General features: G+C 49.4%; 1 protein-coding gene across 2 annotated transcripts in view; it reads right to left on the bottom strand.

The window, feature by feature from the left end:
• Positions 1-644: 644 nt before the first annotated feature.
• The window catches only part of LOC129385599 (uncharacterized), a 28,462-nt gene continuing 13,434 nt past the window's right edge, over positions 645-15,672 (bottom strand). Inside the window, exons 5-10 of one of the 2 annotated variants that reach the window (XM_072289116.1) lie at positions 8,606-8,687; positions 4,942-4,970; positions 3,753-3,807; positions 3,457-3,500; positions 2,355-2,448; positions 991-1,198 (exon numbers count right to left, since the gene is read on the bottom strand). In XM_072289116.1, the coding sequence (XP_072145217.1) occupies positions 1,083-1,198; positions 2,355-2,448; positions 3,457-3,500; positions 3,753-3,807; positions 4,942-4,970; positions 8,606-8,687 (420 nt within the window). In that variant the 3' untranslated portion in view covers positions 991-1,082. Of the gene's footprint in view, positions 1,199-2,354; positions 2,449-3,456; positions 3,501-3,752; positions 3,808-4,941; positions 4,971-8,605; positions 8,688-15,672 lie in introns of both variants that reach the window. The other variant, XM_072289115.1, reaches the window with a different exon arrangement.

Here is a 15,672-nt window from a genome sequence, read left to right as displayed (position 1 = left end):
CTCGTCTCCAGTGACTCCGGCGCGGTGGACTAGGCCTCGCGCAATAGTGGGTGACCTCGTTGAGATTGGGAAGGTGTGAGTGGACAGGGCCCACATGGGCCGGGATCTATGTCAGGAAGATCATGCTGTCTTTAGAGTGTGGCGCCTGACAGAGAATGCGAAGAGCTTGGGGGATCTGCACCTTTTTTTTTCTCTTCCGTTCGTTCCAAGTTGTGCTAATGTCAACTAAACGCCATGGAATGCCAACTCGCTCAAACAGCCACCCTCGGTTCCTACGATTTGGAAGACATTTTCTGCGACGGCAGCATACTCTCACAGCGAACACCTGGCACCTTCTGTAGAACAACTTCACTTGATGTCATCTCCGAGAACGCGCACAGATGCCGCAACTCCCCAAAGTCGTGCGTGGCACGCGAAAAAAGTTGAACGAACTGCCGAGCTGCAAAGGTTCGAGATGACGCAATGGTCAGCGCGCGGCTTTCTACGGTGCCTTGCATTAAGGTACGCACGATTTCTATCCCGAGATGGTGGGTCGAGTTTTCTTCGCCACACGGCCAGGTTGAAGCCAAGGAGGGTGACCGATGACGACGAAAGTGTAACAAAATATGAACACACAAAGCGAACCCACTTTTTCAGTTGTGAACTGCTGTCGCAGAAGAAGTGACATCGAAGGAAACACAGTAAGGTTAACTCTGAGGATATCTCCGGTTGTCGACCATAGACTGGAGAACGGGTACTCAAGATGAGAAAAATAGAGAATTTATGAATGAGCTAAACCTCTGCATACAAGGCGGTGGTTGATGGATGCATGGAAGGGGGGGGGGTGAGGGAGTGGGCGGGCTTGGGCCGAACAAAAGGAGACTGCGTGGGCGCTGTCTCTGACACAACTTGCCAGGCGCAGTAAAAAAAAAAAAACGACACTAGGGGAACTACCGCGAACATGCACACTATCACGCGGCATACATTTATTTGAATGTCATTTGTCCACAGCCGATACGTGCTCGCAACGGGACAGACTTCCTGCTCGAGCAATGGCGCAAGTGGCGCACTGCGCGGTGTCTTCAGTGAAGTCATCGATGCCTCTAGCGGAAAAGCACAGAGGTGGCGGAGGCGCAACCCTTGCACGCGTAGCTGTTGTCGGGGTTCACCTGCGCGATGCTGCTGGGTCCACACTGGACGCCAGGCTTCTTGTCCAGGCCTGCAGCACGAAAAAGTATTTGCGGTTATAAGAAAAATTGTCATGAAGCGATGACGTCGCGTCCCAAGGACGGCCAAATCTGAGAAGCGCGGAAAACAGCGCACGCCTCCCAGTAAGAAGCGATTCTATAATGGGTCTAATACTACTTAAAATCCACACGAATACAACCAGATATACTTTTGTTCTGTATCCTCCAATAAAACAGTTTACACTGCCTCAGGCCGGGTTTGTCGTGACCTAATTTGCGACAGGCAACGATACTAGGGCATGTCTCTGTAGCAGCTGGCTTCACTGCACTAGAGGCACGCACGCATATTTTTTATATATATATACAAACCAGGCGAACGAAAATTTAACGCAGAAGTGCCATCGGGAACACTTCTTTAGCCTGTGATCTGTTTGCCGTGTCTACACTAGCTGACCTACGCGAACTTGACGGTGCTCACGCGAATGTCTAAGCATGTTGGTGAAATGCTCATCGCTTCACTCACGTGAACCGCTTGATGCCATGCAAATGCAGAAGTGGAAGCATGTTTGAAGTGATCAATTGAGAACACAGTTATCGATTGATGCTGCTGTCCAGTAGGAGAGCTTAAAGCTCCTTGGACGCGCGGACCTCTCTGGCGGTGCTTTTCAAGGGTCCCAGCTTTAAACGAGAACCGCAGCGTGCGCTCGACAGGGATAAATATGGCTGTACAAGATACAAAGAACTTGAGAAGTTGGTGTTCTCTGGCGTGGAAGCGGCTTGCAATTCCGAATGTGCACTGAACGCGCGCCACTTGTAAATCCCGGTTTCATTTACTCGCATGCACCTGACCATGGCGTCAGGTTGACAGGAAAGCACTGCGCAGCGATCACGTGGCAAAGGATTATTTGCATTACCTGTGGTGCTTTTGCGTGAGTGTGCACATGGGGACTCAATGATGTTTGAAGTACTGGCGCCAATCTCCCTCTCTCTCTCCCAGGCACGTTCTTTTCTGGGCGGGGAGGGGGGGTGGAATAAGTGCAAGGCAGTGATGCAGCGAAGTGTCGCGACCGCATTAATTACCGAGGTTGCAGCGAAACATTAAACCCTCCCTTCAAAAAGCACGCGTTATGTTTTGATGAAGTGTGGAGCCAGCCATGAATGCACATGGAATTATCAAGCTGCACTTACAAACGGTGCGCTCGGTGCCGTAACAGGGACACTTGATGCACACTAAACCGGTCCTCTGGTATCCGCACACCTGGTCCGGACCACAACGTGGACCCTGAAATAGTCACAGGTTGAAAAAAAAAACGCACACTGAATAAATACCTGATGGAAGGAACATTAAAAGGAAAAGAGGGGCACTATCGGTTCGTGCGAGCGTCGCATGTTCGAATCAGCGCCAGCTAATCAATACCAGCCTATGTTTGGTCCAACGTAAAACCAATAAGTCTTCAAAAAGTGTCTTATTACGCCCCCCTGTCTTTCTTTTTTGAGCGCCAGCCGACGCCGTACTTCACCTGCAAATTCCCTGACCTCATCACACCGGCTAATCAACAGTCCTGGATTGTGTGGTCCTTCCTTTGGCTCATGTAAAATACAGGCTGTTATCTGTTATGCCTATTAAGTAGCCTGCTCAAATTTATACCGGGACACTATGCACCCGTGTGGGCTCCTTAATATATGCTAATATTAACATTAAAGCTGTCCTTTCCGGTACCATCGCGCGTCGGGTGGTCTATCTGTATAGTTTGCTCTGAAGATTCTTGAAGCTCCAAGCTTCGGCTGCGTTAGGAACTCGACAGCTGGATCTTTAACGCCACTGGTGTTCCACTATGGGCTGGTCTTAATAGATGTATCTTTTATTTTATTTTGTTTATTTATTTAGAAAATACTGCAGGCCTTGTAGTGGCCCTTGCAGGAGGGACAGAAGTACAGGAAAAAACAAGGAAATGCAAGAGTACGTGGGTAGCACAACAAAAATAACAAGAATAAATTAAAATGAAATGATTACAGGAAAATAAAAAATAATTTCAGGAACACTGCACCAAAACAAGAGAAAAATAAGCAGACAATATTATTCAACGGTCGCATATTCAGCTGTCAACGCATTCAATGCTTTCAGTGTTAATAAGAAGTGATATGGGCAAGTTATTCCATTCGGTTATTGTGCGAGGAAACAAGGTGAATGAATAAATAATAACTAAGATGCCAAAACCACCCGACAGTACCGTCATGAATGACGCAGTTCGCTCTAATTATGCGAGTTTACCAGCAACAGACTACGTACGCTTATCCCTCCGCATCTGGTGTTTTGGTGTTCCAGGACCAGACCTATACAAGCAAGAAATAAATAAATAACATCGTTCAAGTCTTACGTGTGACTTCTAACGCATCGACGATCGGCATTTTTACGAAGAGAAAATTATATGTTCTTACATAATGTTTGCCACTACTTCTTGTTGCAGTGCAAAGAACGTGCTCCACCTTTCCTTTGACTAAATACTGGTTCATTTTAACCCAGCAAATACAGTTAGTAGGAGCAGTAGGTGAAGAAAGAAACGAAAAATTATCAAGCATACTTACACTCGTACGGTGACCAAGGGCAGTCCTTGAGCCGGCATTGGAAGCCAGACTCGCACTGAGAACAAGACAAAAGAAAGGGTGATATTGGATGACCGTGACGCGAAGGATTAGCGTATAGCGAATATTCGCAACTTTCGAATAACCAATCGAATATCGCCCTATTCGATCGAGTCCTCGAATCGAACCGTCGCTATACGAAATCTGAATATTTGTTTTGAATGCATTTCGAATACCTTGCGTCGATTACTTTACACGGTGAAAGCCAATTTAAGCAAAAATGTTATAACTGTCACGCCAATCACAGTACATGTAACAGTTGAAAGTACTTTCGTGTAGCTGTAACAGCCAGTCTTTTCCGGCTAAATGTACAAGATCACTCGCAGTGAAATGTTTAGCCACGCCATTCGGCAGTGGGTGTTGTTTGGTACTATTTAGATAGGTATAAACTGTGCGTTCTTATTGGTATAATTACGAATACGTTTTATTGTAACATGCTTTAGACAATAATGGCGCCGTGTGCCGCGCGACCTTTGGAACGAGAGACAGACAGACAGACAATGAACTTTTATTGAGGTCCTGAGGGACTAGCCGGTGGCGACCCGTTGGGGCCCCCGGCTCGCCGCTGGCTGCTCCCATGTCGGAATCGGGAGGCCAAGCCTCTCCGCTCTTTCACGGGCCCTCTGGACGGCCAAAATTTGATTTCTTTTTCTATCTCTGGCATCATCGCATACGCAACACACGTTTCCCATTTGATCGCCAAGTTATACACAGGTATTAAATGGCCAACAAGGCTGCCTTTCTAAACCGGACAAGATAATGCATGACAGCGTAAGCTTCATAGAGCCCCGTATTTGCGAACCAACTGGCCGTATTTGTGCTTTTGGCAAAGGAGGCTTTGTAATGTGCGGTATAATTACAGAAAACTTCTATTGTTGCGATTACCATGGTGAGGAAAGTGTGGGAATTATTGGCGAGATGGCTGTACTTTATATGCCAACTATATTCGAAAAAACATTCGGTACTCCATTCTGGCCCTATTCCATACGGTGTCAAAAACTACGATTCCCACACAAATAAAAAATATCTTCTAGAACTACTGGGTGAAATCTACACGAGTAATTTTCCAAGGGGAAACGTAATTAACAAGCTGCAGTGTCAATAGTTCAAGTACGACGCTATTAATACTCACCGAGCATGATGTGGGAGACACAGCGATGCCTGCAGCGGGACAAAAGAAAAGAAACAGACGTTATACTTCACGGGATACGAAACAAAATAGCGAAGCAGTTTGGAATCGAACTTGGCCAAATTTCAGTCATCATCATCATCATCATCAGCCTGATTACGCCCACTGCAGGGCAAAGGCCTCTCCCATACTTCTCCAACTACCCCGGTCATGTACTAATTGTGGCCATGTTGACCCTCCAAACTTCCTAATCTCATCTGCCCACCTAACTTTCTGTCGCCCCCTGCTACGCTTCCCTTCCCTCGGAATCCAGTCCGTAACCCTTAATGACCATCGGTTATCTTCCCTCCTCATTACATGTCCTGCCCATGCCCATTTCTTTTTCTTGATTTCAACTAAGATGTCATTAACGCGCGTTTGTTCCCTCACCCAATCTGCTCTTTTCTTATCCCTTAACGTTACACCTATCATTTTTCTTTCCATAGCTCGTTGCGTCGTCCTCAATTTAAGTAGAACCCTTTTCGTAAGCCTCCAGGTTTCTGCCCCGTACGTGAGTACTGGTAAGACACAGCTGTTATACACTTTTCTCTTGAGGGATAATGGCAACCTGCTGTTCATGATCTGCGAATGCCTGCCAAACGCACCCCAGCCCATTCTTATTCTTCTGATTATTTCATTCTCATGATCTGGATCAGCAGTCACTACCTGTCCTAAGTAGATGTATTCTCTTACCACTTCCAGTGCCTCGCTACCTATCGTAAACTGCTGTTCCCTTCCGAGACTGTTAAACATTACTTTAGTTTTCTGCAGATTCATTTTTAGTCCCACCCTTCTGCTCTGCCTCTCCAGATCAGTGAGCATGCATTGCAGTTGGTCCCCTGAGTTACTAAGCAAGGCAATATCATCAGCGAAGCGCAAGTTACTAAGGTATTCTCCATTTACTCTTATCCCCAATTCTTCCCAATCCAGGTCTCTGAATACCTCCTGTAAACACGCTGTGAATAGCATTGGAGAGATCGTATCTCCCTGCCTGACGCCTTTCTTTATTGGGATTTTGTTGCTTTCTTTATGGAGGAGTACAGTGGCTGTGGAGCCGCTATAGATATCTTTCAGTATTTTTACATACGGCTCGTCTACACCCTGATTCCGCAATGCCTCCATGACTGCTGAGGTTTCGACTGAATCAAACGCTTTCTCGTAATCAATGAAAGCTATATATAATGGTTGGTTATATTCCGCACATTTCTCTATCACCTGATTGATAGTGTGAATATGATCTATTGTTGAGTAGCCTTTACGGAATCCTGCCTGGTCCTTTGGTTGACGGAAGTCTAAGGTGTTCCGGATTCTATTTGCAATTACCTTAGTAAATACTTTGTAGGCAACGGACAATAAGCTGATCGGTCTATAATTTTTCAAGTCTTTGGCGTCGCCTTTCTTATGGATTAGGATTATGTTAGCGTTCTTCCAAGATTCCGGTACGCTCGAGGTCTTGAGGCATTGCGTATAGAGGCTGGCCAGTTTTTCTAGAACAATCTGCCCACCATCCTTCAGCAAATCTGCTGTTACCTGATCCTCCCCAGCTGCCTTCCCCCTTTGCATAGCTCCCAAGGCTTTCTTTACTTCTTCCGGCGTTACTTCTGGGATATCGAATTCCTCTAGATTATTCTCTCTTCCATTATCATCGTGGGTGCCACTCGTACTGTATAAATCTCTATAGAACTCCTCAGCCACTTGAACTATCTCATCCATATTAGTAATGATATTGCCGGCTTTGTCTCTTAGCGCATACATCTGATTCTTGCCAATTCCTAGTTTCTTCTTCACTGCTTTTAGGCTTCCTCCGTTCCTGAGAGCTTGTTCAATTCTATCCATGTTATACTTCCTTATGTCAGCTGTCTTACGCTTGTTGATTAACTTCGAAAGTTCTGCCAGTTCTATTCTAGCTGTAGGGTTAGAGGCTTTCATACATTGGCGTTTCTTGATCAGATCTTTCGTCTCCTGCGATAGCTTACTGGTATCCTGTCTAACGGAGTTACCACCGACTTCTATTCCACACTCCTTAATGATGCCCACAAGATTGTCGTTCATTGCTTCAACACTAAGATCCTCTTCGTGGCTTAAAGCCGAATACCTGTTCTGTAGCTTGATCTGGAATTCCTCTATTTTCCCTCTTAGCGCTAACTCATTGATCGGCTTCTTATGTACCAGTTTCCTCCGTTCCCTCCTCAGGTCTAGGCTAATTCGAGTTCTTACCATCCTGTGGTCACTGCAGCGCACCTTACCGAGCACGTCCACATCTTGTATGATGCCAGGGTTAGCGCAGAGTATGAAATCTATTTCATTTCTAGTCTCGCCGTTCGGGCTCCTCCATGTCCACTTTCGGTTATTCCGCTTGCGGAAGAAGGTATTCATTATCCTCATATTATTCTGTTCTGCAAACTCTACTAATACCTCCCCCCTGCTATTCCTAGTGCCTATGCCATATTCCCCCACTGCCTTGTCTCCAGCATGCTTCTTGCCTACCTTGGCATTGAAATCGCCCATCAGTATAGTGTATTTTGTTTTCACTCTACCCATCGCCGATTCCACGTCTTCGTAGAAGCTTTCGACTTCCTGGTCATCATGACTGGATGTAGGGGCGTAGACCTGTACAACCTTCATTTTGTACCTCTTATTAAGTTTCACAACAAGACATGCCACCCTCTCGTTAATGCTATAGAATTCCTGTATGTTACCAGCTATATTCTTATTAATCAGGAATCCGACTCCTAGTTCTCGTCTCTCCGCTAAGCCCCGGTAGCACAGGACGTGCCCGCTCCTTAACACTGTATATGCTTCTTTTGGCCTCCTAACTTCACTGAGCCCTATTATATCCCATTTACTGCCCTCTAATTCTTCCAATAGCACTGCTAGACTCGCCTCACTAGATAATGTTCTTGCGTTAAACGTTGCCAGGTTCATATTCCAATGGCGGCCTGTCCGGAGCCAGGGATTCTTAGCACCCTCTGCAGCGTCGCAGGTCTGACCGCCGCCGTGGTCAGTTGCTTCGCAGCTGCTGGGGACTGAGGGCCGGGGTTTGATTGTTGTGTTCATATAGGAGGTTGTAGGTCAGTAGGTCAATGAAAATACTGTAGGTAGGTCAACTTTCAGTAGGTCAATGAAAATTACTTCCACGTCACTTGGTGGACAATGCTTTGGAAGAAGGCAATGCGCAAAATAAAAGTGTTAGTGGCCAGTCACAGATTGTCGCATAAAAGTTGCGCTGGTCCGTGTCTGCCCCTACTCGTTCTGATCTGTTCTGCGCATTATCCTCTTTCTAAGCTTTAGATAGATCATCCACCTAGCTGGTTTGGGAGCACTGTAACAAACTGACACCTAGGAACCCACCGTGGTGGCACAGTGTTCTTTGGAGTTTTGCTGCTACGTCTGAGGGCACGGGATCAAATTCCGGCCGCGGAGGCTGTTATTTCTATGCGGACGAAATGCGAAAATACCCGTGTACTGTGCATTGGTGGCACATTAAAGAGCCCCAGGTTGTAAATGTTAATCCGCAGTGCCCCACTACGGGGCTTGCATCATAATCATATATCTTGATTTTGGCACACAAAACACCAGAATTTATTTTGTTTTATATGCAGGTTATGATGCAAGAAGTGCTACTCACAACGGTGGTCGGTTTCACAGTTGGCCCTGCTCGAGTAGTTGGCGTGTAGAACGCACCGCTGACCTTCAGAACAATCGGCATCCTGCTTGCATCAGAATGAATCAATCAGTCCAAATGACATGTAAAGCGGCAAATTATAGAAAGGATGAGAGAAAACGAATATGCTGATTCAAAGCCCATTCTGGAATTAAAAACCCATTTCAGAATCAATGTGGAGCGAAGGTTGCTTTCGTCAAGTGGTTAATTAGCTGCATTACAACTGCACAACATTATGCAGCTTAGCGATTTGGTGCCTGCCCGGCAAATTAGTGACGCAGAACCCCCCCCCCCCCTCCCCCCGCCACGTGATCCGCACGAGCGGGGATTGCACTGTCTCCCGAAGTGGCCCACATTTCATCATGCCATCTTCGAGATCAGCATAGTTCATCCTAGTACAGTCTTCAGGGCTGGTTCACGTACTTCAGCAGTAGGCTGACAGAGCGTACCTTCGCCTGAAGGGAAGGCGTAGAAAGATTCGATTTATTAAAGGGATTATGCGCTTCAAGGCGTTCATTTGTTGTACTGAGGCTCCTTAGGTGCAGTTTACTTCACTGCCTAGATCCCTAGAGAGCGTAGCCGCTACATCTGTTGGGGTACTACAGAAGGGCGCTACATATAAGGTGAAATATTGTCGCAGCCTAGTAGGAGACGGGAAAGCCGGCGTAGAGGACGTGTAAAAACACTTTTATGAGAGCAGTCAACGCGACGTCGTTGTCGTCTCCGTTTTTCCACTCGCGCGCCACTTCAGCGTCGTTCTCATCGCCTGGCACATACCCGCGGCGACCATATAGGATGTGGCATTTGCCCCCCCTTAGGAAAAAAAAGGCATCGTCCCGATGCACCAACCGCCGAAGGCTGTGCACAGACGGTGCAAAGTTGAGGTCACGAGGAAATGTAGGGCTTCATACGAAGCACGTGCACAACCTCGGGCAGATGCCGCCGGCGTTTGGAGCAGTTATGGCTGTCGGGGACAACTTCATAATTCACATCGCTGATGCGGCGCAGAACTGTGTATGGGCCGAAGTATCTTCGCAGGAGCTTCTCAGACAGCCCCCGCCGACGAATCGGAGTCCAGACCCACACCTGGTCACCGACGTTGTATGTGACGGGTCTGTGCCGAAGATTGTAGTGTCGGGCATCGTATTCCTGTCGTTCTTGGATTCGCAAACGCGCAAGCTGCCTGGCTTCCTCTGCGCGTTGCGTAAACTCCTCGGCACCAGTCTCGTCGTCACCGCACTCGTGTGGCAGCATTGCGTCCAACATTGTTGTCACTTCGCGTCCGTAAACGAGGTTGAAAGGCGTCACGCGTGTTGTCTCTTGGCGAGCCGTGTTATACGCAAATGTAACGTATGGTAAAATCTCGTCCCAGTTCTTGTGGTCGACGTCGATGTACATACTCATCATGTCTGCCAGTGTCTTATTCATACGTTCTGTCAGCCCATTGGTTTGGGGATGATAAGCCGTGGTCTTTCGGTGAGTGGTACCACTTAGTCGCAACACGGTATCCAGAAGCGCAGCCGTGAACGCAGATCCTCTGTCTGTTATGACCACTGCGGGAGCGCCATGCCTTAGGACGACGGCTTCCACGAAGAATCGCGCCGCTTCGGCTGCTGTTCCACGTTGGATAGCACCTGTTTCGGCGTATCGCGTAAGATAATCCGTGACGACGATTATCCATCTATTTCCGGCAATAGACAGTGGAAACGGACCTAAAAGGTCCATGCCAATTTGTTCGAACGGCGCTTACGGTATCTGAACAGGATGCAGTAGTCCAGCTGGCTTGCCGGGTAGGGCTTTGCGGCGCTGGCGATCTAGGCATGTCTGTGTGTAACGTTTCACGAGCGACGCAAGTCTTGGCCAATAATACTTTAGCCTAATTCTTGCCAATGTGCGGGTGTATCCCAAGTGACCAGCGGTCGGCTCGTTGTGACAGGCATGTAGGACTTCGTCGCGAAGAGATGCGGGAATGACGAGTAGGTAGCTGCTGCCATTAGGTGAAAAGTTCTTTTTATAGAGAACGTCGTGGCGTAAGCAAAACGAAGGCAGCCCTCTCGCGAATAACCTCGGCACGCTGCTTGTTTTTCCCTCTAAGTAATTGAAAAGAGGAACCAGTTCTGCGTCCTCGCGTTGGTGGCGTGAAACGTCGACAGTATCTAGCACGCCTAGAAAACCCGCGTCATCATCGTCGTGGACTGCAGTCTCAACAGGAGACCGAGAGAGGCAGTCGGCGTCGGTGTGTCGTTTCCCCGATTTGTACACAACCGTGAAGTCGAACTCTTGGAGCCGAAGACTCCAGCGCGCAAGCCGACCAGCTGGATCTTTTAAATTAGTCAGCCAGCAAAGTGCATGATGATCACTGACAACGGTGAAACTCCGACCATACAAATATGGCCGAAATTTCAGGACGGCCCACACCAGAGCGAGACATTCTTTTTCTGTTGTGGAGTAGTTAGCCTCCGTCCTTGATAGCGTCCTGCTGGCGTAAGCAATCACTCTTTCGGTGCCGTCCTGCCGCTGTACAAGCACTGCGCCGAGGCCGACATTACTAGCGTCGGTATGAAGAATAGTAGGAGCCTCTTCATCAAAGTGTGCGAGGACGGGAGGCGCCTGCAGCCGTTGCCGTAGGTCATCAAAAGCCCGTTGCTGGTCTTCACCCCACATAAAGGGTACATCTTCTCTGGTAAGATGGGTCAATGGCCATGCGACGCGCGAAAATTCCGCAATAAACCGTCGGTAGTAGGCGCAAAGGCCCAGAAAACGTCGCACGGCCTTTTTATCTGATGGTGTCGGGAAATTAGCAACGGCAGATATTTTATCAGGGTCAGGTCGGACACCTTCACGACTAACAACGTGACCGAGAAATTGAAGTTCTTCAAAGCCAAAATGGCACTTTTCAGGTTTTAAAGTTAGACCAGCTGAGCGTATTGCTTCAAAGACCGTCTTTAGTCTCCGTAAGTGTTCCTCGAACGTTACGGAGAAAACAATCACGTGGTCGAGGTAGACTAGACAGGTTTGCCATTTGAGGCCTGCGAGTACAGTGTCCATTAGTCGTTGAAACGTTGCCGGCGCAGAGCACAAACCGAAGGGGAGCACCTGAAATTCATAAAGTCCGTCGGGCGTAACAAAAGCGGTCTTCTCACGGTCTCTCTCATCAACTTCTATTTGCCAGTAGCCGCTTTTCAAATCCATCGACGAAAAGTAACGTGCGTTTCGTAGCCTGTCCAGTGAATCGTCGATACGCGGTAGCGGATAAACGTCTTTCTTTGTGATCAGGTTGAGTTTTCGGTAGTCGACGCAGAAGCGCAGGCTACCATCCTTCTTTTTCACCAATACGACAGGCGATGCCCAAGGACTCTTAAATGCCCGAATGACGCCGTCGTCAAACATCGTCTTCACTTGTGTCTGGATTGCCTCGCGCTCTTTCGGTGCTACACGATAAGGATTCTGCCGAATTGGTCTGGCGTCGGCTTCGGTGACAATACGGTGCTTAGTGAGCGGCGTCTGGCTAACTCGTGACGTGGATGAGAAGCAGCTCTTAAACTCATCGATGAGCTCAAGAAGGCTGCTGCGTTCGACGGGCGATAAGGTAGGACTGATATCGACCACAGGGGCAGGCACAGCCACAGTGAACGTCGCGTGCTCCACTGAGAGGCAGTCCTGTATTGATGTAAATTCGTCGAAGTAAGCAACAGCCGTGCCTTTAACAATGTGTCGACGTTCCCAGGTAAAATTCGTCAGCAGGAGTTCAGCACGTCCGTCGTGTACGTTAATTACGGCCCTGGCGATGGAAACGCCTTGACTAAGTACCAGTGCGTCGATGTGTTCAGCGACGCCAGTCCCAGTGTTCAAGTTGTCGCAGATTACAGGCACGAGGGAACAGCTTCGCGGCGGAAGCGTGACGTCGTCGTCGGCGATACGTAAGCGGGGTCGCTGGTGTCCTGCGGGGTCGACGTCGTCTGAACTCGTAGAAAATGTGACGACGAGGTCACGGACATTCATCACTGCACCATACTCTCTCAAAAAATCCATCCCCAATATAAGTTCTTTACAACACTCAAAGAGAATGACGAGGGTGGCGACGAAGGTGGCGCCGGCGATTACTATTCTGGCTGCGCATTTTCCAATCGGCGTCATCAACTGGCCACCGGCAGTTCTGATGTTGGGCCCGGTCCACGGCGTCTTCACTTTTCGCAGCCTGTCGGCCAGCTTTTGACTGATTATCGAAAAATGCGAACCAGTATCGACGAGAGCGGCCACTTGGTGGCCGTCAATGCAAACGACAAGATCGGCGCTGACGGCGTCTGTTACAGGAGGTGTGGTTGGAGTCGTCGGAGTTGTAGAGTCGTCGATCGTCGGAGATGGGGGCTCTTGGGTAGCTAGCCGGTTTGCAACCTCACCCCCGGAGGTCGCTGCGTCTAGTTTCCCCGGCGCGGGCTAGGGGACCTGCCCCTAGAGGCGTCAGAAAAATCGCGACGGGTCGGTGGGGTGTAACGAGCCGGAGATGGGGAACGCGATCGAGGCGTCGTTGAACCTTCTGGCCGCAAGTTTGTAGAATTTCCGTCGCGGCTACGTGCAGCATCATACACAGGGTAATTGCAGCTGGAAAATTTTGGATACCCAGCCGCGCGGTAATGGCACGCGCGGTAAACGTGTCCTGCTTCGCCGCAATGAAAGCATAGCGGCCGGCGGTCAGCGGTGCGCCACAAATCGGTCTTTCGAAGCGGGTAGCCGGCTGAGGATTCACTGTAAAAACGAGGCGCAGCGATCGACTGGCGGCGATACGGCATAGTTGGCGGCGGCTGTGACTGTCGAAAATAGGGCGTCGGGGGTGGCGGTGATGGCTGCGTCGTAGTGGTCGACGGTGTCAGCAGCATCGAAGTGGCAGGAGGTGGACGGCAGACAGCTTCCGCGTAGGTCAATCGTCGCGGCACCGCCTGCCAGTCGGGCGACGAAAAGGCCTCTCGAACTTCCTCCCGAACGATATCAGCGACAGAAGCCGCCGCTGGTACCATGGGAGAGATCCCGAGCTGCCGGATCTCCTCTCGCACAATCTCTCGGATGACTTCACGTAGAGATGTGCTGCAACTCTCAGGTAGAATGGAAGCATTCACCGGCGAGCTCTTGCGATCATATTGGCGGTACCGTTGCTGTAGTGCCCGTTCTATAGCGGTAGCCTCCTTGGTAAATTCGGCCACTGTCGTCGGTGGGTTCCTCACGAGCCCGGCAAACAGTTCCTCCTTCACTCCGCGCAAGAGATAGCGCAACTTCTTTTCTTCGGCCATCTCAGGGCGCCATATCTTCTGCAAACATGGCAACGCTCTCGTTTGGTTTTTGAATGCGGGATTCGAGTAGGCGCTGCGCGTTGTCTCTTCTGTCGCTACTAGTGAACGTGTCTAGTAGCTGGGTGCGGAAGGCATCCCACCTGGTCAAATTTCTCTCCCGGTTCACAAACCACGTCCGCGCACTATCTTGAAGCGCAAAATAGACATTAGACAGCTTTTGCTGGGAGCCCCAGTCATTATAACTGGCGACACGCTCAAATTGGTCAAGCCAATCTTGGACATCCTCAAAAGCGTCGCCGTGGAAAATTTCTGGTATCTTAGGATTCTGAAGCGTCACCTGCGATGGAGTTGCAGTAGCCATGGCGGAAGTAGGTTGACGCGTTCCAGCAGGGTCCTGCAAAGGGTTGAACTCAGGCGTCAGGCCTAGCAGGCGGCGACTGTGCCGGTGAACAGGAGTTTCGATGAACGAAGGTGATTCCGCTTTCGAGGTATGGCTCCGCGAAGGGGTGCCGAGCATGAGGCAATCCTACCCAGCACCTCCACCAGTGTCGCAGCCTAGTAGGAGACGGGAAAGCCGGCGTAGAGGACGTGTAAAAACACTTTTATGAGAGCAGTCAACGCGACGTCGTTGTCGTCTCCGTTTTTCCACTCGCGCGCCACTTCAGCGTCGTTCTCATCGCCTGGCACATACCCGCGGCGACCATAAAGGATGTGGCAATATTATATACCGGGGCTGTTCTGTGCGTAGGCTATTGGGCTAGGCAGCAGCGGCAACCACGGTCAGCAATTTCTGTGAGGTGTCTACCTAGAAAACATCGCATTATATGTGCGAGAAATTCGGCGACCGCCCTACAAACACAACAATACTCACTAACGCAAATTATAGGCGCAGCTGTTAGGTGTTTTGAATTTGCAATATATTGTGGCAAAAGACTTGATTGTGAATGACAAGGTCCTCCCGGCGGTGGCGCTAAGCCTCTGCTAAGTTAGTTTCGCAGCCGCGGCAGACGAAGCCCTTCCTCAAAACTGAAAGGAGTGCGAGTTGGTGCGGCTCCACCTTAACGAAAAAGTGCGCGAAATCGACGTAGACGAGGAAGGGTTGCGACTAGTGCCCATGTTTGTCGTTTCTCTCTTTCTCGTCTACGTACGTCCTTTGCGCGCACTTTTTCCTTAAGAACGAAGCAGTTCCACCAGTTGCGTCGCTGCGTGTTCAGAAAGAACTGGCTGACACTATTTTGTATTACGATTATATTGTCACGTGGTAATGACAGTGAACGACGATACAGTGTCGAAACTGAGTTACAAATTTAACACTTTATTTGGCAAACTTGTGGCTCGACAAAACAAGCAGCACTCAAGCGCAACGATAGCAGCGAGCAGAGTCGGCGATCGTCGGAAATTTGATCTGCGGGTCAAGCGTGGTGGCTTTTATACATGACTCGCCGAAGCTACCAGTGTAATTGCGGGTGCCGGCGTGGCTTTCGCATGCAAGGTACTAACCAATTCGCATCGCGCATACAATCAGATTATAAAAATCGCAAACCATGACAATCGACACAAGCGCGAGCGATAGCTAACGCGATCAGATGATAGTACGAAACGAGCGGTCGGGATGATCCGCATGACACCAGTTTCCGGCGCGCACTTCACTGAAGGGGCCGCTCTCATGTGTCTCCGCCGTTCGCGGCTCGCGTCTTTCATTTTTCGCTGTGCTCGTTCGCTCTGTTACGCCACCGACGCCGAAGC

This window comes from Dermacentor andersoni, chromosome 7 (assembly GCF_023375885.2).
Source record: "Dermacentor andersoni chromosome 7, qqDerAnde1_hic_scaffold, whole genome shotgun sequence".
Classification (NCBI taxonomy): domain Eukaryota; kingdom Metazoa; phylum Arthropoda; class Arachnida; order Ixodida; family Ixodidae; genus Dermacentor; species Dermacentor andersoni.
Note: the sequence above shows the minus strand (reverse complement) of the source record. Positions and strands in the feature narration are given on the sequence as shown.